Source organism: Xiphias gladius, chromosome 7 (genome assembly GCF_016859285.1).
Source record: "Xiphias gladius isolate SHS-SW01 ecotype Sanya breed wild chromosome 7, ASM1685928v1, whole genome shotgun sequence".
NCBI classification, from domain to species: Eukaryota; Metazoa; Chordata; class Actinopteri; order Istiophoriformes; family Xiphiidae; genus Xiphias; species Xiphias gladius.
In genome coordinates, this window is record NC_053406.1 from 3,509,233 (window position 1) to 3,531,692 (window position 22,460).

Consider the following 22,460-nt stretch of genomic DNA (forward strand, 5'->3'; position numbering starts at 1 on the left):
GGTGGCATGTTCCATGTGTCCCTGCCCTCCTGACAGCGTGGTTAAAGCTCCCATCGTGGCACGCTACACCACTCAGTATGGTGCTGCACACTGGGATTTAACTACTGTAGGCAAATACAGCAGAGGGAGATCAGAGAGGCCTGCGTGTGTGTGTGCGTGTGTTGTGTGCGTGTGTGTGTGTGTGTATGTATGTATGTGTGTATGTATCAGACTGCTCAACAGCACCATGGACACAGGTGAGACAAACTCATTCATATACAGACTAACTGCTGTCATTGTGATTGTTGTACATACATGTAATGTCTGATAGAGTTTGCTCCAAAAATATAATTTTTAACGTCCGATTATTTTCTTTTTCGGTTTCATGAACAAACTGCATGGGAAGAAATTTAGTAGGAACGTGTAGGAATGTGTGTGACAATTTGTCACACATACAATTTGTGTAACAGTTGTATTTTGGCAATTATTTGATGACATTTGTGCCTATGAAATCAATGAGAAGTCAGTTAATTTAGTATCAATGGTACAAGAAATGTATTAGCAAGGATAAAATAATATGTCAAAAATGTATTCTAAATACAGTTTGCCTAACTCCATGTTTGACATTTGAAAGCCGCTTTTAATATGAAGCATTTGTATGCTTATTAATATCAGTAATGACATATATTTGAATATGGAATAATACCTTACAGGATGATAATTAGCTTTTATTTTATTAGCTTCATATTTTCAAGCAACTAACTGGTCGAGCAAAGTCGGGGCTTATCTAAAAGATCCATTCAAAAAGCTGGGGTCTTTTACATAAAGTTTTTTGCATGTAATATCCGTTTGCATTATAAAGTTTGCATTTTCATTGAGTTTATGCTTCTGCTTCCCAGGAATGTCCCCAAATCACACCAGCACACATTTGAGATTTGTGACCACCAATATAATACCAAATGAGCTGCTATTACGATTCATGCATGCAGTGTTTCGAATCTTTATTTAACTGTCAGATTCTTTCGTCATATCGTCGATTTTTTAAAGCATCATAACCCCTCCAGTCTTCTTCGCTGCGTGAGCGAGTGTTTGTAGTAAATTGCGTCTTTTTAGCAGTCCATTTGCATTGACCAAACCAAAGGCAATTTCCATGACATTTACACACCAATCCCAAAGAGTCATTCGCTTATATGCATAAAACTGTGAAACATTCAAATGAACACCCATTTGTGGGGATGAATGAAAATTTGTATGAAGTTGTGCTGCAAGTCAAACTGTTTCTGGATTTGTATCAAATGTTCATCAAAGGCGTATTCACAAACGGTTTTTCTGTTTTGTCCAGAATATTCTAAGAGAGTGTACCAAGGCGTCCGAGTCAAGCATACAGTCAAAGACCTGCTGGCAGAGAAGCGATCCAGACAGACAAATGGGCCCAGATACACTGTAAGCAAAATCTCATCTAAACTGCTCTGCTTTTGTCCCGTCCTGTCTCTTCCCACTTCATTTTTCTCCCAAACCAAACAGCACAGCCACAGTTGACATTCTGCTGGGAGCACAATTAAGAGGTCGCCTTTCAAAAATCTCTCTCCTCCTTGTTTACATTTTGGCTTGTTTTGTGGACTAACGATCCATGGTTGATCCTTTGACCACCTGTACCTCCCCCTCTGTCTCTGCTCCCCTCGAGTGCTTGCAAAGCCAATCTGTAAATAGCTGAGCATGGTGTGTGTGGAGAGAGACACAAAGCGCCAAGTCCCATCCCGACCTCACAAAAGAACACTGACACAATGCGCGCAATGGCGACGGCCATCATCTCCCAGAAACTGCCCCGAGGTGGAGGTGTGGTGGGAGGATTGAGGTGGACAGGGAGCATAGAGACAGAAAGAGGGCCGTGTATGAGGCTGCCTATGCAAAGTTTGATCCCTGCACACCTGCCAGCTGACATTGTCCCTTCACTGTGTGCAGGCCGCAGACAAACCTCCTATTGTTGTCTCAGGGACGCACTGCAACACACACTCTCACACACAGTCAGATAAATCCGACTCGGCTTTAGACGTCTGCATGCACAAGCAAGACTGGCTTTTCATTTTCCACAAACTGCCTGTCAAAAGGCTTTTACAGAACAGTAACCACTGTTTGGTTTCTGTCCAGCATCGGCACGTCCACTCTATAGATATGCAGGCCGCTAACGACGCAGGTAATGAGGGGACTGTGTGACAGGCAAAAGAATAATTACCATTAGATGCAACAAAGAAAAAATAACCCCTCTCTGATGCAATGCATACGGTGATATTTGATATGTAGAGTTTTGTAACCTCAGTGCATGTAGCAAAGACCTCATAACCACGAGGCCAATGTACTGTGATATAGAGGAGTTGTGAGTGGTATAGCAGAAGAGCAGGAACTTGTGTGAGCTTGTAATTCGTGTGCTGGTGACAGAGCTGATCGGTAAGATGAAGCATACATGTGATTGAATTGAGCTTCGGTTGGCAATGCCAACATCAGCCACCCTTGCGACCTCAGATGTTATTTTTAAAATTAAATTATTATGTTAAAAGACACTGTCATTTATATATCTATTTAGAGTTTAGGTCCAGGCTCGCCTTTCAGCCTTTGTTCCAAACATTCTTTGATATTAAGGACAAGGCTGGCAATATACACTGAATGTTTCCTACTAACAAGTGTTGTGTGTGTATACAAAGCCGGATACAGCATATTCCTCTGTGACATAGAGCTCCATTCTTTTTTCAAAGCCCCTGAAAAAAAGGTTTCAAATCTCAAATATTTTTTAAATCATTAGATATTCATGACAAAATGATAGCAGCTTTTAGAAAATGAAAGCTTATTTCTGACCTGTTTTACTAGGAGCCAATGGGTTTGTCACTGAGATCAACAGAGAAGGGCAGAGAAGTCAAAAAGGTATTGCTGAGGCATTGTTGATTTTGGCCTTTTCATAGGATTTGCTGACAATAGGAACATTTTGGGAAAATGCAAGCTTTATCCTTTAACTTGCACCACTGTCGGTAAGTGAGGCTGAGGTACATTTCTGAGATGTTTGCTAAGTTATGCCCCCTGACAGCATCTACTGAAGCAGCACATGCACGGTGCAAAAGCGGTGTCTCATTTTGAACATGAGGAGTGACAAAAAATATGTTCCTACATGTGGAAGCAGCAGTTGGTTGGAGAGTAAACAAGTGACTCTGTCAGTGATTCCACGGAAGAGACAATACCAGCAGCTAAAACAACTAGCTTCTGCTTTCCTCTTGAAAATAGGAATAACAGCCTCTCTAACGATTGGAATGTCAGACTCTTAAAATTTTGATCCATTCATAAAGTTCATCAGCCTTTTACTCTAGATTCCAAAATTCCAAAGAAGGGTTGAATTTGCATCCATTCTGTTGAATGTTATTTTAATTCCAAACTGCCCTACGTCAGGTATTTTCAAAATAATTTGACGTCTCTAGAACAAAATAAAGTGTAATTTTTTAAAGAAAAAAACCCCACACAATTCCTTTTACAAATTAAAATTGAATTAATAAGAAATAAACCACACCATTGATCAATTCAATACACTCAGTCTGGTATAATGAGTAGCTTATGATGGTAGCTAATGTTGGATAACTTTAAACAGCTATAGCTGTGTATCTAACATTAAAGAGTCAGTTCACTGACTTTATGACTGTTCTCTACTTGTGCTACTTTTACTCTACGTTTTAGCATTCAACCTTATCCTCTAACTGCCACTTGTGGCCACAGTTCAGCAAAAGTCTCTGTGTCTCACTTTAAGGCAGTTTAATTTTGACTATTTTTCCTCTACAGCAGTACATGTTAAGTAACTTTTAATAACCTGACACTATTTTCTGGGGTCAAATATAAACAAGCATTTTTTTATAATAAAGTAATTTCACATTGTCGAGAAGAAATCTAATCTAACTGGCACATACTGTAATGTAGGCCCTTCTCCAACCACACTCGGTTGTATATGCAGGTACAGACAGGCGACAAATGAATGGAAAAACCAACATGAAATGTCTCAGTAAGGTGTTGGGCTACCACGTGACACCAGAACAGCTTCAGTTTACCTTGGCATTGATTCTACAAGTCTCTAAGACTCTACCGGAGGGATGGTCACCATTCTTCATAAGATATTCCCTTATTTGGTGTTTGATGGTGGTGGAGAGCACTGTTTAACATGTCAGTCCAAAATCTCCCATCAGGGTTCAGTTGGGTTGAGATCTGGGGACTGTGAAGGCCATAGCTTATGATTCACATCATTTTCATACTCGTCAAACCATTCAGTGGCCCCTCGTGCTCTATACATGGGGGTATTGTCATCTTGAAGAGACCATTCCCATCAGGATAGAAATGTTTCATCGTAGGATAAAGGTGATCACTCAGTACAAATTTGTATTGATTTGCAGTGACCCTTCCCTCTAAGGGGCCCAGTGGACCCAAACCATGCCAGCAAAATGCCCCCCGAAGCATAACAGAGCCACCGGATCCCCCCAATGTAGGGGTTAAATATTCAGGCCTGTACCGTTCTCTTGGTGTACATCACACATGCATTCGCCAACGTGTTGAGAATATGGTGATGGATGACTCATCTGACCATATCCCTTTTTTCCACATCTCTGTAGACTAGTGCCTGTGGTTTTAGCACCACTGAACCCTCAAATGTACATTCATCTTTGTAATGAGGGGTTTATGCCCCACGAGGCGACCAAAATATACCTCTCTATCTAATTGTTGACGGACTGTTGGCACTGACGCAGTCTGATCAAGTTCTGCAATGACTTTCTCAGTCACCTGAGGAAGGAAACTCCTGTTTTTCAAATCATATGGAACTCTGCACGAGCATCACGGTCATCAAATGTGCGTTGTCGACAGCAATTTCTGATCCTATTTACTGATTTCCTGTAGATCTAAATGCAGATGTCACTTTAGTCACCGTTCCTATTGAAACACTAGCCAGTTGGACAGTTTGTGTGACTGAAGCTCCTGCCATTTGTGCCCCAACAATGAACCCTCTTTTGAAGACACTTAGATCTTTTCCTCTTTCCGTCTTGATATAAAATCAAATCAACTGGGTCCTGTCAGAATTTTTACTCGATGTTAATCGCGTAATTGTACCATGCAGTGCACCTGTGTGGAAGCATCTGCATTTGCAATGTTTTCTCCATTCATTTATTCATTTGTCACCCGCCCAAATCTGGCCTTCAATTCAGCACCTTTCCAATGCAAGGTTTACCCATATGTTTACAAATGACGCATGAAAACCTAATGATGCACAGAGACACACAATAACTAAAGCCATCTTTATGGCAGCTGATGCTTTTCTTTTACCTCTGAGAATAAAGGGCCATTGAGAGAGAAGAGCAAACTCTGACCACAGAGTGAGTTCTTCATGTTAGAACATGGAGAGCCACAGTGAAAAAGTAAAGATCATTTCACTTCATTAGCTTCTCTTCACCGAGAACATGTCTATTAAGGTGGACTGCCCAAACATCCTGGCATCCTATTTTTAAAATATTAGCGTGTAACAGGTTGTGGGAATATGAGAATATGAAGAGGGTTTTACATAGGAAGGACGACTTTTTCTGTGAAATAAGCTTTAATAAAGCCACCGTCATTACTCCACACCCCCCTCCTCTACCACAAACACACAAACACACACACTGTCCGACGGTCTGAGCTTGAGCGAACTAATTTCCATACGCAGCCTTCAGAGATGCACTGAGCCATACCTGGGCCACATGAGGAAGTCTTGGCACTGGCAAATCACATTCAAATTCTGCCCTCCAAATTTGCTTGCCTCCCAGCCAACACAAGAATAATATCAACTCTTTCATGCTAGCAATATGCAAACAATCCTATGCTGGCAAACCTTGCCTATGTGTTTCTGCGCTGCATGTCTCTGCACTCGGCTCCCTCTGACTCTGCATCAATCGGTATCTGCTTTTAGAATCGAAACGCACTGATAAACTCGTTATTAATGTTGTTGGTCAACAGGTTTTTAAGAGTAAAGTAAAAACATAGAGATGTTCCTGTATCAAATATCAAATCAAATATGTTCCTGATTCAAGATACTATGAGAAAGATGAACGAGCAAACGGTTCTTATATTTGCAAGAACTAAAGAATTAAGATTATTATATAATATTATAACGAATATCGATCTCTCAGTGTTAAAGATCCTGTCCTGCATTTATCAGACTTTAATGAGCTACACTTAAGAATGCTTTTAGGAAACTGAGGAGAACAGCAGTTCTCCGGGGAACAATAAAACCTTTATCAAGGGAGTCACAGTACTCCTGCTCACAGGGAAGTATAGGGGAGTAAGATTGAAGAGCGACGTTAAGTGATCACATGATCAGTCACATGTAGGCTGTCCTCTGAGCAGGAATGATCAGTCGGAGACAATGAATAACCTAACGTCTGATATGTTCATTCTTTAATGAGCAGCATGTTTTGCTGCAACAAATATCCACTTTGGGGCTTTTTATTTGTGTGAAATCTTTAATATCTCCAGCAGCAATGGATATCAGAAAGTAAAGACAATCTCACATATTAATCATGTCTAAATATACTACAGTCACCTAACATCTACTCATAATCAAGTCAGATGAGCTCTGGGGCTCTTTTCAATTGAAGAGTATTTTTAAATCATAAGAAATGTAATAAATAGGTTTTAATATTAGTAGGAGTAAAAGTGAATGTTTTTTTTTAAATCTTCCCTTTAAACTTTTAGATTTAGCAGGTTGATAAATACAGGCCAAGGATATAGTTGTAACCATTATAATATTGGTTCTCTGCCTTTTTGGCTTGTGGCCTTGTGAAAGAAGCAATGTGTACTTTCACTGAATGCATTCGTGTTATTTGTTTTATCTGAACACTCACGTTACCCTCAAGGCTTTACATGGCTCGGGGCCAGAGTACGTCGGTGAACTTAGCACTTCTTACTGTAAACACAGTTTTACTCGCTTCTTGTTGGAGGACCACACACAGTATGCTGTTGTTTGCATAATACTGTCACGTCATCAGCAGACAATTTATTTCGTTTGATTTTTCTCTTCTTTTCTCTATTGTATGTCTCAGATTGTCAGGGCCGTTTGATAACAACAACAACAACAGCAACAGTAATAACATCTTGAAACAGCAACTGCTCTAATGCATGGCGCTAAGTGCTAACACACCCAATATTAAATTAAGACACTTCAGGAAGTACAAACTATATTGTGAAATTGCGTGTGAGTAGTGTGAGGTAGATACTGTATCTTGTCTACACTTTTCTTTTCCTCTCCTTTTATCTTGCGTGGAATATCCCGAGGCTTTGATGATGTAAGGCAGCACGACGCCGACAGAGAGAGGGAATTTCTCTGGTAGTGAAATGATTTACTGCCCATTCTGTTGTCATTTATCTTTATTATCGGGACTGTGCTCATTCCTGGGCCTGAACTCTTTAGTCTCATAGTTGCTGATTTTCTTGTTCTTCCTTTGCTTATTGTGTGGATTGCCAACACTGTCCTCTGTAGTCCACACACCTCTATATATCCCTATTTGTAATGTTAAATTTCATTTCAGGAAAGTGAGCAAAATAGGAACACTGAATTCACATATGACGAGGGAGGGGAGAGTACTCACATAGCTCTTTCTTTGCTTTTATGCTTATTACAATAAATAGTCAAGGAAACAACTGCTATTTATTTGTGAATGGAGGAACCCTGAGGGACTGTTTAATATTTAAGACACAGGGACAGCCTGATCTTTTCTTTATTTTTTCCAAGGGATATCTGATCTGTGATCCCTGGGAAGCAGGACTGTGATAATGGAAATCATTTGCATTTTATGAGGGAGACACATATGGAGCCCCAAAGTGTTCAATATTAAATAAATAAGTAAGCGGCTATTAAATAAATAGCCATCTGAATCAGTTGTGTAAAATATATGAATGAAACAATCATTTGTGGAATAATTTAGGAAATGATTCAAACTCAGCTCGCTAAATAAAATCTTCTTCAAAAGTCTGTTCTTGTTTCATAAACCCAGTTATCCCAGTGCCACTTTTATTTCCTGCTCCCTTTTAAGTGGCGGCCTCCAGTTAGTCGGTTAATTCAGAGTAACGTTGGCATTGGTGGTGCGCCGGCTTGAGAGAGGCAGGGGCCACGTGGTTGGCTGAAAGGTGAGAGGGCGGAGACGACACCATCACTCTCAGAAGTAAGACGCTGAAACCAAAAGTGACGCGATGAAATGAAAGAGCGAACGTTCGAGGCGTGTGAGAAAGGAATCAGCATTTTCACTCGGCTCTTCTGATATCCCTGTCACTCGCCATAATCTGCACACGATTAAAGTCTGATTTCTCTGTCACAGGGAGGATCAACCACTCCACCTTCATTTGTGCAGATGCCAGGTGAGACTTTGCATGTCAAGAAACACATCAAAGATCTCTCTTCATCATTCGCTCTCCACTGGCTGCAAGATAAATCCGCCAACACTCAGTCTCAGTCAGCACTATCATTATTAATGTACTTAATGCTTAAAGGACCCCTATTATCATTTTTGACTCAGCTGTCTGCACATTTCAAGAATCCGACGTGTGTAAACACTGCGGTTAGACAGTGTCATCCACTGCTGCCATGGTGAAGACAAGGATATGATTTATTTTGCTCTCTGCAGGGTCTCACATGTTGCCCAGCTACTACGGTATGAGGCGTCCCTTCATCTCCGACTCAGACTTCTGTCCATCCACCAAGCAGTTCTCCCCTGACGTCTATTCCTCCTCCCTCGGGGGTAAACCGCTGGGCTGCGAGCCCTCCACAATGTCCAGCTACTCGTCCCTCATTGACAGCTACTACCCAGAGGCCTTTGGGGATTACCGCAGCGCTGCCACCTTCTCAAGCTCCGGAGGATCCTTCCTGCCCTCGTCGGCCCTCTCGTCCCTGCTGCCTCCCTTCAGTGGAGAGTCCTCACATCTATTTCTGGTAGGATTCAGGATCAGGATTTGTCTATGTTTATGGCATAAAGCAATGAAGAGGGGTTGGACAACCTTAATCGTCATTGGTAGGGATTTAGCAAAGGGTAAATGCATTTACGTCATCACATTTCTACCCTTACAAATCATGTAGTTTATTTCAATAAGAGCAACTCCAGTGTTTTCAGAAGGAGATGGAGTTCAACTTTATTTCTGAAATGCAAATCTGCCATCATTTCACTGCAGCTCACCCCTCTATGGTTAACCAAATGTTTTGTTTTTTTATTTTTTTGACAGTTAAAACAGCTACAGTTAGGTACATAGGTACATAAGATTTAATCCAAGGGGTTTAACAAAAGTATCGCATTAACCGTTTAGGATTTACAGCCATCTTTATACATAGTCCCTCATTTTCAGAGGCTCAAAAGTAATTAGATAGACCATCACTTTCACAGCCAGGTGTGGCCTGTTGAATTAAAGCTGAAAGTCTACACATCAATCACATCTTAATGGCTTCGTTTCAAATCCATTGTGGTGGTATACAGAGACAAAGTTACGCAAATTGTGTCACTGTCCAAATATTTATGTATGTTACCGTATTTGTGATGTACTCCTTCACATTTATTGGTCCATTTGTTGCTTTAGCGTATTTGTAAAGTTATTTTTGTATGTCATTTGCTGGCCTTCCTCCAGAAAATCACCTATGATAAAATAAAACTGCAAGTTGTCTTTCCATAAAACAAGTATTCACGGTGAATTGAAACTTATTTCTTAGATGCCGGTCGATTAGGAAGGGAGCTCTTCAAGTTCCATAGTTTTATGAATGAATAAAGAGCATTCCCATAACACTGTCAGAGGTATAAAGTTTCAGAGAGTAACAAGGACACTGCTTTTGTAAAGAGATGTTGCTATTGAAATATTAAATGTAATTTTTCAATCTTGTTAGCGCTGAAAGCAGAATGTCATTTTAGGTGGCGGCAGAAAGTTTAGACACTGATATCTTAAAACCTCTGGCATGATGCTACTATGAGTACATAAGAAACCCGTTAAAGGCGTAAACGAGTTGAGGGAAAATATGAATGACATCACATCCTTACAAAAGAACTCCTGTTCTGTCAGGAGCCTGGCATTGTGACGGTATCTGATGACAGACATTTCCTTTAGTCAGAAGAGGAAGTACATGAATGATTGATTCGTCCTCTCCTCTCGTCTTTCTGCTCCAGAGAGACTCATGGGAGCAGTCGGTTCCAGAGCCAGTATCCCAGGTGGATGCTCTCTGTCCGGACACCCTGGCCACCGTCAGCGTCCCGCCTTCCATGCCCAGCCCAGAGCCCCCGGGCAGCCCCTCCCAGTACCGGTCCACCAGCCGCGGCTCCTCCATGGCTTCCGTCTCCAGCAGTCAGCCCTACACCCTGCACTCCCTGGAGGACGCCCACTACCACCCTTTAACGACGAGCAGCTCCTACCCCTCCTCCTCCTTCCCTTGTCCTCCCTACATGAGCAGCCCCACCAACGACCTGGTGTCCAAGATGGTGACAGATGAGGTCGACAGCCACAGCGGCCTCCCACCCAGTGGTGAGGCTCAAGCCTCCTGGGCAAAGGAGGATGGGGTGAGCCCTTGGTCGCCCTACGAGATCAGGAGGACCTACTGACTGGGTGACAGGCCAGAGGTTCAGAATGTAGATGAAGATGAGTTTCACAGACAGTTAAACAATGAACTCAACAACCACATGACAATACAGAGAAAAATTCTGGGAGGTGTTTTATTGATAGGACAATTTCAATGCATTTCCTCAACATCAGTGTGCTCATATTAAAGCCTGATCTTTTGGGAAATTCCTACTGATTTGTATGGGGAAAAAGGTATGTCTTTTTGAAAAGCATGGACTTGATCAGAAAAAATAATAAGCTTTAAAACTGAAAACTAAACAAACAACAATAACAATTTAATGTTTTAGTAAAGTAAATAAGATAGGAAATTCAAATCCATGGTGTATGATATGAGAATTTGTGCTTGTTATAAAAAACCATGTGAACGTGTTACATGTTAAAGACCATTAAACGTACGTGGTTCTTGTACCACAGGGCGTGTGGTGCTTCTGCAGTTCTGCAGTATGGGGTAAGCTTGTGGAGTAGCACAGCTAATTTGAAAAAATAAAAATTTTGATTTATTACAACGTAAAGTTTATATGTTCACATATTTGTGTTTAGGTGAAAATACATGTGGTGTGTGGCAGATCTTTAGTGTATTTACCTACTACAGCCGGCCAAATGCACAGGAATCCCCAAATGAGTCAGCTGAAACATTGTGACCACACACACTGTGCATTTGTGAAAACTGGTAAGTAAATGAGCAGACAAGTCAAGAGACATACCTCAAAGTATCTGATAAATGGTTAAAATAGCCAGTATCAGACAAAAAACAAAACAAAACTTGGGAATCACTGCTTTAGCACATGGATCCCTATTCAAGAAAACTTCTGGCCCTTTCTAAAGGAGAGTGTTAGACATACCCTAGTACAGAAGTGCGTAAGAGTACATAATTTCGGTAGAAAAAAATGAAGTCAAACAATAACACAGTTAAGAGAAGTTGAGACGTATGATAGGGATAATTCTTCAGCTGTCTCTTATGAAAATGATGCCTTGATGTGGATACAATGAAATTAAGAATTTCTGAGTTCTGTCGGGGGCCCTGGGACCCAAAGCTCTTAACACTCAACTTTAACCCCCTCTATTTAGCATTCAAAAAGCACTATATGAACAATTAATAATTGGTTTATAACACACTGTTACACAGCTTATAACTTTGAACAAAAAATCTTCAACTTCAAAGTCCTTTGGTCTTCTTAAAATGTGATGAAGTGAGTCAGCACTGTTCATTATGGATACATGTACGTCTCTATCACTTAAATGAAGTCCCTATTTGTGTCTATTATCATTTAAAATGTTAATGAATCACTTACACTTACTTTATTATAGGTTAATATATATGAATATCAAAATACTATATGCTTATTATTGCTTACAACAATTTGATTGTGTGTAATAAAGCATCAGATGACATTTTAAAAATGTTCATAATATCCTGATACAGGTTTAATATTACTTTATATTTACATTTTGACTGAATTTACGGTGTGTTACAATAAATGTATTAAGTATACATGTCTAAGCTTGTATAAATCATTCACAGAAAAGTTTTTTTAAAAATTACGAATGTTGTTGAAACTAAGGAAGACATATGATTAGATATTATTCTTATATTTTATATCATCAAACATTCATGAACTCTTTATACATCAGTTATGAATGCTTCATAGTTGTTGACAAAGGCACTGATAAACACTTATAAATATGTTTAGATCTACTCTATAGTGCTTGAAAGTGTAGTATACCATTTTACAATGGTTTGCATGTACTGCTTATAAATGTTAAAATGGGGGTTAAAATAAAGTGTTACCCAGAAGACCTTTAGACGTGACCCTTGTTTTTCATCAAGCTTTTTCAATCAAACCACTGAGAGAAAAATGTATCAGGTTGGTTCAGCTTTATTGTCTAAACACTCACTTTTCCCATCTTCAGCATATGTAGAATTGTAATTGCCAGAGAGCTCCATGTTTTCAATTTCCATTCCTTTTTTTTTTTTTTTTTTTTACCTAAAAACCAACTGTAAATCAAAGTAAAGGCCAATACTGGTTGAACAGTCCTCATACTGTATCTCCTCGCATACCCCTTGTATATGTTCGTGTGTGTATCCATTGCCGCTTTCCAGAATTTAATCCAAAGGGGGTTTGGTGTTTGATGCAGGAATAAAAGTTGCTGCGAACACGGCAGAAGACTTGGATATTGAGAAATTCGTCGTGTCAAACTGTTGAGCTCGGACTCTGCTGTGCAGGGCGGCAGGGAGAGGACGTTCTGATGCTTGCGCGCTAGGTGGAGCCCCCGCGCCGCTGCTGCTGCGGCGGCGGCGGCGGCGAGCAGGCGAGGAGGAGCTGAGGAGCTGGGGAGCTGCTGAACTGCGGGGAGAAGCAGGACATCATGGCTGGTAACGGTGACCGGAGAACAGGGATGAAGAGGCCGTGATGCGTGCGGTGTGGTGAGAGGGGAGCCTTGTGAAAAGTGCTTGAGATGACCGCGGAGGGCCTCTAAAGGGGCGGATATGACACACAAACATGTCACCGTGGTCAAAATCATACACTTACACTATGTATGGAGTGGGGACACTACCACTACTGTAACTAATCATAATGATCATATAGTTGTGCTAATAACAATTACAATAGAAACGATCACAACGACAACTATAGCACTAGGATTTAATGAATAACGTTTGAACAGCTTCAGCGACCAAATTGCTCCAGATGTTTACTGCTGGCTGAATATGACACATTTAAAAATATACAAAATGTTTATATTTTGCTTTATTTTCTAATCATTGAATCGCTTATCGTGTGCAACCCACATTCGAAAAAAAATTAAAATGCTTATTGCAACGTTTTATAGAGGCTGGTGTGAATATATTGTTGCTGTCTGATGCAGAGAATCAGCTGCCAAACTTCTTAACACGGCCCTCTCTACATTATTAACACATCACATATATTTCAGTTTTGATCAACTGTTATAGATTATGTATAGGTTATGTTTTTTAGTCCTGAATTAAGAGGGAGTTTTTAAATGTTCATAGAAATCTTCTCAAACGGTGGACAATCTTCATTGTTATGGCATCTATTTTTCTTTTTAATAGTTGAGAGTTTCTCAAAGAGAATGTTTCGGAGGCTCGGAGCTGCAGAGTCGTCCGGCCACAGCCCCCAGCGGGTGAGTGCGCACAGAGCACTTGCTGGAGGAGCTCAAGGCCTGCAATGCCAAAGATGGCTACTGCCCTTTGCCACGCCCACTTCTTCCCCACTTTTCTGTGTTTTTCTGCGAAGTAAAGCTTAAAAATATGTTTCAAGATATTGCCGGTGTATAGAGTGGCCTCGGTGAACGTCTGATGACAGACATAGGGTGAACCGCGGTGTTAAAGTTGCGCACATGAGGCAGCCAGTGCTATAGTGCTTAATGAGGGGGGTGTGATGCTCTGATATTGCAAAAGGAGGATAAAATTAATAAAAGTATGCTTTCTTTTTGGTCAAAGTGTAAAATACTAATATATTATATTAAAGTGGAGCTTGTACGACGTCCATGAGAAGTAATTTTAATTGAAAAATCGATATAAGTCAGTTGCCTCTGAATATTCAAATTGAAAGTAACGCGCAATCAAATCATTGTCAAATCATTGAGTTCTAGGGGTTTTAAATAGTAGGCATGGAGGGAGAAAATCTCAAACTAATATGTCCACAGCTATATTACAATATTGTTGTACGCTCTGATTCTACTGCAGGACATTTGTGTTGAGATTTTTTTAGACTTTTGGACAAATTTCGTTCTTGGCCATTTTGCTGAGGCAGAAAAGGACGTTGTGGAGTCCCACAGGTCTTCTCCAGTGAGCCTGTCTTCACCTCTGCCATCATGTCTGGTGAGTTCCACGTCGGATTTTCCTCGGGAATTCGTTTTCTGCAGCATTTTCTCCTGTTAGACAGAGAAGAGAGAGGGGAAAAGGTGGGAATGTTTAATTTGCAAAATTAAGAGCACAGCAGAGTCTCCTGTAAGGGGAGGAGGTTTTCCCCATACATGTGGATTTCCTCCCAGATTTAAGTCAATTATAAAATGACCAACACTGAAATTACACTTATAAATGTTTGTAGTTTAATGCCACCTGTTTCCTAGTTGTTGGGTGGGTGAGGAGGGTCCCCCCCCCACCACCACCACCACCACCACCACCATTCAAACCCACAACTATGAGCTACAGCTTTACCGACTTTTATGGACTTCGTGATACGTTTCATTCTCACGACCCCCGTGGCGCCAGGACATGTTTGTGTTTATCGTCGTTTTCGCAGAGGTTTTCAGTGAGGATCAGTTACTGCTGGGACAAACATTTCAGCCGTATCTATCCGGGTTGCTCCTGTGCAACGGGGCGTCATGAGTAACCGCGTTAGAGTGGGATGTGTCTGCTGTGTAACTTTGGCCCACTCTTTGCCACATTTAAGACAAATCACGAAGTAGCATTTAGCGGTATGAATATTTATCAGATGAGGTTTTTCTCGAAGCCGAGCCTCGTCTCTCATCGAATCGCCCTTCTCCCAAGACGCTCGACGCTCCTGGGTGCCTCAAATGACACCTTTGGGTCTGAATTAAGTGCACCCATGCGACGCGTCCTCTGTGGGTTCCCTAATAGAGCTTCACCCACAGGGGGGAGAAAAAACGGGGCCAGTTCCCTGTTTATGTGGTGTTGCATCGCACCGTCACACAACCAAAGCGGAGCCAGGGGTGATTTGAATAAAGTAACAGAGATTGAAGTTGAGCTGGGGTTTGAATTATAAACAGTGCAAGGCTGAAATCGCACTGAAGCCCCCCCCCCCCCCAAGACAACGACTGTCTGCTCAAACTGAAGCCCAGTCGAACTTTCTCAAAACTGACCTGACGCCGGTAACATGGCGCTCAGGTGTGTAAAGAGAAGCCTTGAGTGTTTTCGTGGATAGCTGCTGCGCTTCTTTGCCGACACAAACCTTACTTCGGTACCGGCTCCTATACACTGATCAACTGCCCCGACGCGTTTGCCCAGCAGAGTTTGGAATTGTAGTCCGCGGCCGCTTCGCAGGCTCTTTTCAGCTCTGTCTTTGTGCGTTTTACGCGGTCGCCCCGAGCGCCTTTATCCAGCCCAAACAGGCGATCCTGCTCGTCTTTCACCCTCAAGATTGACCCGCGTCCACCATCTCAACCTTTAACCGATCGCATCCGCGTTTAATATCAAAAACATGCACTTACGGTGGCGCGTGTGCTGCCGCTTCTCCTTTGTACCGGGTCTGGACTGGGTGGCTCGGGAGCGCGGAACACGCACACTGCTCGCAGTGAGTCAGTCTGCAGACGGCGCAGTAGGAAATGCCGAGCCGCGAGATGCCGTAAAGAGCCGGGCTTGACCGGGGACACTGGGGGGCCCTGGGGTCTTGGACACGCGGTCGAAAACACCCAGAGCGACAGCGCGCGCCGAGCGCTGATAACGCGCTTTTACGCCCAAAACTTTAGACCATGACGCGCCACGAACAGTTCAAGCAACTTAGTGTTTGTTATAACATGCTGTTTGGGTTACCAAAGTAAAAGCTCTTACATTCAACAGTTTATTAGGAGGACAATGTAGCGACATAATCATTTCTCGGAGAGACCACAATTTAAAGGGAAAAAAGTAATGCATGACATTTTATTTTTATGATTTGAATTTAAGGCAAGAATGCCCATTGTGGGCTGCAAGCGGAGGAGGGGCAAGGCAGTGTGGGGTGGAGAGCAGAGGAGTTAGTGTCTATTATTGTCTCCTGCCATGGACGGTGCTTAATAAACATGAGGGGACCTGCTGTTCTCTTCGTGCAGACAAGCCGAGGGTGTACCAGGGCGTCCGGGTAAAGACCACGGTCAAAGAGCTGCTGCAGAGGCACAGAGCCCGAGAAGCCAACGGCAAAAAACTCAAACCGGTAAGCCCTGCCCCACTCGCCCTCCACTCCATCCTCGCTGTCACTCTGCCTTTTCAGTGTCAGACAAGGCAGGAGAGAGGAAAAAAAAAAAAAAAAAAAAAAAAAACACTCACTGAGCAAAGCAATAAACTGCCCCTGTTAATGATCGACTGCCCTTCCAGTAGAAAATATCCCAACGTGTTTTTTTTTTTTCTAACCAAGCCATGAGCACGCACATTCGCACAAATGCAGATACATACACTCGCAAGAATAAAGCCCCCCACGACATATGAGAGGAAAAGGTATGTCTTTTCCAAGTGAAAACCAGTCAAATCAAATGCTCTAATAAAATATCTAATGCCCCCCCTCCCATCTTTCCTTTCCTCCTTATGGACAGATAGCCCAGGCTTGCTTGGATCTTCAGGATCTCTGCGCGTCCACTCTTCCAAGTAAGTTTACCCAGTAGCAATATCCAAGTCCAGTGTCAAATGCATGCATTACAGTACATTATACATTACATCTATACTACTGCAGCATTTGAATCTGTTTGATTTGTTTGTTTGTTTAGTTTAGTTTAGAAATTCCAGTCTAAATTTGCGTGCAGCTTGAAAATCCAGCCATTACCACAACCATGGCTGTCTGTAGGAAGGAGGTTGCAGCGAGACAACTAAAGCAGACCATGAGGCTGGATTCATCTAAAAGAAGCAAAGTCTTAAAGCACTCCCAGAGCAGCAAATTGCCCCCCCCCCCCTGAAAAAAACAGGAGCAAAATACTCACATGCAAGCCCCAGTCATGACCAACTACTCAGAAAAGCACACTTGGAATGCAATTCTTGTCAACTATTGACAGCACCATTCCAAAGGTGCGGGGATCCTACCTATAAACGTAGGCTACATTTAAATGCGTCGGCTGAGGGAGTCATGACATCACTCTCTGAACTTATAGGCCTATTTAAATGTCTTCCCGTGGGCTCTTACCACGCAGAGACTACCCCGCACCTTTCTCTGAAGATAGCTCTCGCTTTATTCTCTATGTCGGTAGATTGGGCCTCGACAGATATTGAGTTTTATTTTGAAATGCAACGCAAATCCCGGGGGGGTCCTCGAACTCTGGTATGTGGCTTCTCACGTAAGACAGGGGTGTAAGACTTAGCCTCGCAGCCTATGGTACGATTTCATCTTTTCATTTACTTTTACAGACGTGATCTCGCCCGGCCGCTATGCGAACCCTCCTCCTGCCACCACCCCGGCGGACGCGAGCGGCTGTGGCGCGCGAGCCCTCCAGCCGCGCACCGCCTCGTTCCAGGTCCCCGACGGCTCGTGGGACATCCAGATGCAGGGCGACGCATTCAACAACATCCAGCAGCAGTTCGGGGACGCGGTGTTGCCCAGCAACTGCTACAGTGGCAGCAGCAACAGCAACAACAACAACCTCGGCGGCGGCTGCAGCTACAACCCCTCCATGCCTGCCCCTCCTACCTTCACGCTGCCTATGTGCCATGGACTATCCTCAGATGCGGACTATTATGGGCATGTGATGGTAGGTGTCTTCCACTGACATTGGCCAGACTCCATTAGAAAAATCTGGGTTTTGAAGAAATGTCAATACCTTTTCCATAAATGCATAAATGTACAAAGATGACTTCACCTCTGTCCTTATCTGCAGGTTCCTATCGTATATTCGGCAGCTATACAATCTATCATTCAGCGTTGATTGCTATTAAATTTCAATGTATGTGTGAAAACAATTAAAGGCAAAACTGTACTTAAAACTGAAATACTAAAAAAAAAAATATGAGAGTTTAGTAGACAGGATTATGCCGAATAAGAGAGTGGTTAAAGACCGATGGTAAACACCTTAAATCGTGTTCCTACAATGAGAAACGTTTTCTGAAATCTCAGGCAACGTCATATCGTGTGGTTTTGGAATAGAGGTTTGGCATAGCTGTTTCTTTGGCCTGCTGGTTGGCTACATTTACAATAGGTTTTGTTTTGTTTGTAATCTGATCTGTTCTTGTTTGACAGAATAATCAAATGAGAGTATGTAACAGCTAAGAAAATACATGAGCCAAAATAGAGTCAAGCTTGACATATACACATCACTGGAGGAACATTATTATGTCAGTAGCTTTAATAAAGGAATAAATATCCTAATTCACATAGAAAACTTAAACTAAAACACCACTCACGGGTGTCCCTGCTGATGCTGTGACCTAGTCTCTGTTAGATGTCCATCACATGTCACCATTGCAAACGCCTGTTAAAAATAAATCCTCACGCTTCTCCATGTCTTCTTCTCTCCCAGGCTCCCTGCTCCCCACCGGAGTCGCTGAAGCTCTGCAGCCCCATGGATCACAACAGCTACTCACCGCAGGACTCTTTCTCCTCCTCTTCCTCCTCCTGCTACGGCTCGCCCACCAGGATGGAGTCCAGCTACCAGGGCTTTGCCCCAGAGCACTACCACCACCAGCACTGCAACCCCCAGGACTGTTACTGCCTGGCCCACTGTTGGCCAAGCCAGCAGGAGAGCTTCTCTGCCCCCGAATACACACCTTACTTCAACCCCACAGACTATCCATACACCTGTCCTGTGGAAGAGGGCTATTTCAAGAGGGATTTGCAGATGAGCTCTGAAATGTGTTACAATATACTATGATAAGACCTTCAGCAGTACTTTTTTGTCTTTTGACTGTTAATATGATTCTCTTCGAGTACTCAGTAAGGCTGTTTAGCCTGATGGTCCCTTTTGCATTTCAGTGTGCTCTTACTGGCTTGTGCTTTGGTGGAGTGAATATGACGAATGCTGAATGAATGGAAAGTCTGATATTTTTCGATCAGTTACTGTTTTTTTTACAACTTAGATTTATTTTCATACATAGAACTTTTTGCTGTACTAAAATAAAAATGTGTTGAACCCACCAGCGGGCTTATGTTCGTTTACTAGGCACTCACACATGAAAAAGGCAATAGCAGGGTGTAGTGTTAGTGTTAGTTTTTCGGTGAAGTCGTGGTCTTGGTCAATTTTATCGGCGTCTGCAGGTTCACACCTACCGACCTGAATGACACAACAGTTATCTTCCATGTTGCGTAACACCCGGTCTCATACATCTACCGTACACCTATCACAGAAAACTGCAAATATGTGGAAGGAGAGTAAAAAATAAAAATAAAAAAACACAGACTGATTATGTGTGGGGCGGAACTGTGCTTTAATGCACCAAAGTGAAAGAATCCTGAAAGATTTGAGTTAACCTGCAGGGAGAAATTTCCCGAGAGAGGTCGAAGGGAACAGATTTTCTGATGTATACTTGTTGAGGGATTACATTTGAATCATGCTGACAGGATGAACTGAGTACCATATATGCGCATCATATGTAATTTTGGATTCATACTCAAAAAGTTCATTTTGATTTTTTTTCCAACAAAGTGTCCAGGCCAAGAACATTAACAGGCACAAGTGGCTCAGGTTTACATAAAAGACTCATAGAGCAGCACATGGAAACGTACGACGCGTATGAAATTCAGCAAGGAACGCTGTAGTTACTTCCCCTCGGCTTATGTAATGACCACAAGTCTGTTCTGCTCATTCAGCTACTTGACCTGCAAGTACTGGAGCTGCTCAACAACCTGAACTGTGATAACTGGGTTCTTAACTTTAAATGTTTGAAGTAAAACTTAATGAGCAAAGCAATGGATGCTCTCTTAGTTCAGCCTTCCTTAGGCAGTTCTCAAATTATTTGAACAAATATTCAAAATATTACAATACAAATAGTACATATAGGGCAGCTATGCTGCTTTCTGGCTGCATTCCACCAGTGAGGACAATGATGTCATGTCCTTGGTAATACTTCTTGAAAAGGAAAGATAGTGGAAAGACTGATAATAGTCAGAGAAAAAGGAGGGAGTTGTCGAATGCAAAAAAAGAAGAGAGAGAATTTAATATGCTCAATATGGGCAGAAGGTCTGGCACTCAATGGCATGAAGAGCAAAGAAAAAGCATGGATCAGCAGCGATTCCGGATTGCAGTGTGTTTCAAGCTTGGCACTCTTCCTCGGGCAGCATCCTCATTTAATGGTTTAATGACCTGAGGTGGGGCTGTGAAGCCTATGCTGACATGTTTTTAAATAAAATAAAATGTACTGTTTTTCAGCAAAAACTCAAAAATTATCCACCGGAAGGGGATTTAGCTTTCCCCGCCAGCATTTCATAGCTGCAAATAGGATACATAAGGTTTTGAAACATTTAGACTATAATTTAGACAGATAACGTTTATCGAAAATACTGTGTAATTGCACAGTTTAAATATAAAATGTGCCTTTTTAAATACTAAAATATGTTCAAAGGTTGGTTGGTGGCTTGTCAAAAACTTCTAAGCTGGATGGGATTACGCCAGGGGTATTTGGACTGATTACTATTTAGACATCATTATATTTATTTGTCCAAGACCATTTACAAAAAAACTTCATGGCCCCAGTATCTCTAAAATCCTGCTCACGTTTCTGCTTTCTAGCATTATACAGCACCAGTCTCGATGGTTTATGTAAACACCACACATTTACATGACCGTATAGGCAACACAAAACCGCGTAAGCAGCAAGTCTCCGTGTGTCCTTTCCTACGTCTAGCTTTTAGGACAAGAGACATAGATTAGTTACTGCAGAATCCAAGTACTGTCAATTTTTTTTAAAAATAGTCACTAAATTATTCACACACCAATAATGTCAAGGAGTTGACTAATCTTCCTGAGTTTGTTAAAATAATAGTGGCTCCTTTTAAGTAATATTTCCCAGAGTATGCTTGTGTGCTCTTTTGTATATTTACTCTTTTATTTCCATCAATCCATCATTTTCATCTTTATTGTATTGCAAAAGAATAACTTATCATGAAGTCTGTTTTCAGATTTGTGCTGTTTTTTTCAGATGAGCCACTGGGTTTATTTCGCTGACTGAGTGGCAGACAATTTTCTCCACTTCCCGCTTGCAAAGGAACACTTAATTAATTAGACATTGCCAACTAAAAATGTGAATAACACAATAACGATATTAACTCAAATTAGAGGACAGAGATGTCAGACTCTAAACTCAGACACGGGATTCTGACTTAGCCTAATGTGTGTTTCTGTGCTCCAGTGTCCTCACAGACGGCATGACTCACCGGTGCGGTCAAGGTGGGCGGCAGCCAGAGGACTCTGGAGACACCTCACCGTCCTCCTCCCCCATTTGCGGTGGAGGCTGCAGTTAGCTGCAGTTAGCTGCAGTTAGCTGCTGTTGCTGCGCTGCTGTCGGGGGCCACAAACCTGGCAAAGGTTTGCCCCGGGATGAACCCATTCTTGTGCGTAAGGAGCGTACCATCTCACATCATAGGCCAGCCGTTCATATGCATGTTGAGACACTGTTCATAATTAGTAGAATAATGAGTAATTTGAAATGGGGAGTGACAAGAATGTTGTGAGTGTATTACAACTTAAAACTTTTTTGATGGCATCTTGATTTTTTCCCAAATGTTCTCACACATGGGTTAGAGACTCCATTTTTCACTGTTGTTGATTTAATAAATGCCAAATTTGTCACAGGAAGTGTCATCTTTCATGTACAATTTTGAGGCAGTGTTTCCTAATTGAGGCCCCATTGGTTTATCACCTTACCTGCGTGTGAAAACCTGATCCTTACCCGTGCTGAAAACTTAAACATTTCCTTCTAAGCATAATGGAGTATAGCTTTGTGTGGCCCCATACCCGAAACCCTAATAAACTGCAAACACCAGCATCTTTAAGCGTTATCTTTTTACCCCTGAGCATAACTGAAAGTTGAATGTCAAAGCTAAGTAATCCCCTGCAAGGCACACGGTGAGCTGCTGCAGACAGGGGCAAGTTTAGGGCTCTCAGGCATTAAAGTAAATCGGCAGGGGAATGTGGGGCTCCTAACTGACACCAGGGGAGATCCACCCTAACCTGATCTGTCTGCAGCTCCTCAT

At 42.1% G+C, this 22,460-nt stretch overlaps 2 protein-coding genes across 2 annotated transcripts; both read left to right on the top strand.

Annotated features, from left to right (window-relative positions):
• Window positions 1-226: 226 nt before the first annotated feature.
• On the top strand, window positions 227-11,181 carry c7h11orf53 (chromosome 7 C11orf53 homolog). Its single transcript, XM_040131102.1, has 5 exons — window positions 227-236; window positions 1,322-1,422; window positions 8,343-8,382; window positions 8,649-8,953; window positions 10,167-11,181. Exons 1-5 carry the CDS (start codon window positions 227-229, stop codon window positions 10,593-10,595), a joined length of 885 nt encoding a protein of 294 aa, XP_039987036.1. The 3' UTR covers window positions 10,596-11,181.
• A 6,634-nt stretch (window positions 11,182-17,815) lies between these two features.
• Window positions 17,816-19,360, top strand: linc.pou2af1 (lnc RNA pou2af1). Its single transcript, XM_040131141.1, has 2 exons — window positions 17,816-18,027; window positions 18,793-19,360. The coding sequence occupies exons 1-2, from the start codon at window positions 17,821-17,823 to the stop codon at window positions 19,141-19,143; spliced, it is 558 nt and encodes a 185-aa protein (XP_039987075.1). The 5' UTR covers window positions 17,816-17,820; the 3' UTR covers window positions 19,144-19,360.
• Window positions 19,361-22,460: the final 3,100 nt, after the last annotated feature.